Source organism: Oratosquilla oratoria, chromosome 39, assembly GCF_046742065.1.
Source record: "Oratosquilla oratoria isolate Oo_2021 chromosome 39, ASM4674206v1, whole genome shotgun sequence".
In the NCBI taxonomy this organism is placed as follows: domain Eukaryota; kingdom Metazoa; phylum Arthropoda; class Malacostraca; order Stomatopoda; family Squillidae; genus Oratosquilla; species Oratosquilla oratoria.
Window position 1 is genome coordinate 32683350 of NC_134815.1, and position 2500 is coordinate 32685849.

At 41.6% G+C, this 2500-nt stretch overlaps 1 protein-coding gene across 1 annotated transcript in view; it reads left to right on the forward strand.

Annotated features, from left to right (window-relative positions):
- The first annotated feature begins 658 nt into the window (after window positions 1–658).
- LOC143020340 (uncharacterized) overlaps window positions 659–2500 on the forward strand; it is a 17469-nt gene continuing 15627 nt past the window's right edge. The window contains exon 1 of the mRNA XM_076176672.1: window positions 659–2123. Coding sequence (XP_076032787.1) covers window positions 2106–2123 — 18 coding nt within the window. The 5' untranslated portion in view covers window positions 659–2105. The remainder of the gene's footprint in view (window positions 2124–2500) is intronic.

Genomic DNA, 2500 nt, shown 5'->3' on the forward strand with positions numbered 1-2500 from the left:
ATGTCATCTTTGGTCTGGACGGTGATGAAGATGAGTACAACGGAAGTCGTAGTCGGAAGTACTATCCCAAACAAGCCCCAGGAAATACGAAAATACGCTAACAAACTCTGATACTACGGAATAGGTGGGTAAGTGCCACACGGATCACTGCGAACACCATTTCCAATGACTGATTCAAGATAAAGAAACAGCACCACCCTTAGAACAGAAGTGGTGATAGCAATAATGATTCTATGGTGTAAATATTTGTAACATGGGAGAGTGCCATTTAATGCAGAGCTCCCATGGTGGCAACAATGTCATGTAGCCGCTATAGGCACGAGTCCGTTTAACTCCGCCCCCTCCAGCACGAGCGCGCCCCGTGATTGGTCCATCATGACGTCATGGATCGGTGAAGACACTACGAGCGGTTTTGAGGGCAGATTTTCGGGAATTTTACTCTACTGTATTTATTCCATCTAAAAACAGAGTTTGGTGAACCTATACATAATATTTTGTAATTATAATAGATATTTAAGGAGATTGTGTGATCATATTTGTATGTGACATGGTGCTTGAGGGAGATTAAATTTGTGAAAAGATGGACGGCTGGTGAGAAGGCGCACACAGTTGTCGTCCAACAGGTGAGAGAGAGAACGGACCAGTGCGACGCCAACGTTGGAAGGCGAAAGACACGAGCGTGGGAAAGTTGCGCACACTTGCATGCGCGATCTTGCCCTCTTCCAGTTCTTCTTAAAGACGCGTCTTCGCTTTCTTGGACGTGACACCAACGACTCGTTCTCGCCCTCGAAGGAGATCGAGTTCGCCGTAGACTCCATCAAGAGAAGATCTCTTCGGTGGAGTGTTGTTGGTGACAGACAGTTAACCGTGATTTATGGATTATCAGTAACCGGATGGACATTGCTATTCCTCAGTAAGTGACCTCTACAAAAGTGATTATAGACAGTGGCTGTGGTAGACAAGAGTGGGAAGTTAATGAAGAGACGGTAGAGGCGGAAGAGAAGTCTCCGTGGACAGGGAGACATTTGCTGACAGAAACCGTTGCTCATATGACAAAATACCTGTAGCCGTTGTATCAGGTCAGCTTATGTCACAGCAACGGTTGATCAAGCTTACTCAAAGAAAAACCACAGATATTTTTTTAATGTTTCTTAAAGAAAATTTGGTTCAAGTGGGACATTCCGAACTGTGATAAAGAAACAAAAAGAAAACCGAAGAAAATCGAAATCGAAATAAAAGTGGAAGTGGGCTATATATAGAAACAACAATAACAAACAGTATCAGAAAACAGAAAACAAACAAATAAACCTACCGACAACTTCATACGAAAATTTGAAAAGAGAAGAAACGACCACCCAAAAGGACATTTTTCTAACCGTTTTAACCGTCACAGGCCACCAAAGTTCCGCCAACGGTAAGACACCATCATCATCATCACCCAGCAACCAAAAGAACCGACCGAAGAAGAGCTTAAGGAAGAGAGAGTGGAGGAGAGAGATCGAGATCCTGAGACCTCATTCCCCCGATCTCAGATCGAGATTACGTTGACGGCGAAGACACCTCCAGAGGGTCTCGTTGTTTGTTAGGCCCAGCAGGATACCCAGGGCCCAGGGCCTTCTACAGGTTCCTCCGCCAGGCACGTGGACGTGAAGATCCCCATATCCCACCACCCCTTCCACTCCTCCACACCCTCCCCGTACGTGGCCGCGCGCACGTGAACTGCGCACGTGAAGTGAATTCGCCACCACGTTGGAGAAGGGCTCTACTATCACGTATTTAACGTGTCAAGTTAATGCTTGGTCTTGGTACTATCCGGGGACTATTCATCCAAGGAGAATAGTACCAGTCAGTGTGTGAACATCTATCCATTGCAATGCTATGACCAGAATGTTGCAAAGAAAACATTTGTTGTACAAGCGTGGTGATTTTCAAAGAACTAGATAAGAAGTCCAAACCGTGAAACTCAAAAATATATAAGAAAAATAAACTTTTTTTTTTCCTTAACTGAAACTGGCCTAAGAGGACTCGAAGAAAAGTCCTCTGGATTTTCCGCAAGACTTTGGCCAGTCTTTGAGCGACTTGTCGTCATTATTGTCGTCGTCAGTATGAGAGAGTTTCAGGAGGTGAGTTTCAAAAAACTATTTTCTTTACCTTTTTTCTCATTATCATTAATATCACTACTCTCATCATAATTAACATTATCCGAAGCTTTATCAGTTACATAACTAGCATCATTGTAAATATTATCAATATTACTCTTATCGTTGTCAGTATTATCAGAAATATGATGGACATTATAATTAGTATAATTGTGAATAATTATTTCTATACCAATACTCTAATCATTACCATTATCATGAAAAACATTATCAATATCATGAACAGCATTATTGTAAATAATGTTTTCAATATTATTGTCATTGTCAACACGTAGCAATAAGACTTAAACATTGCAACTATTCTTATTAAAATCATATCAAATTTTTTATAATTGATATTC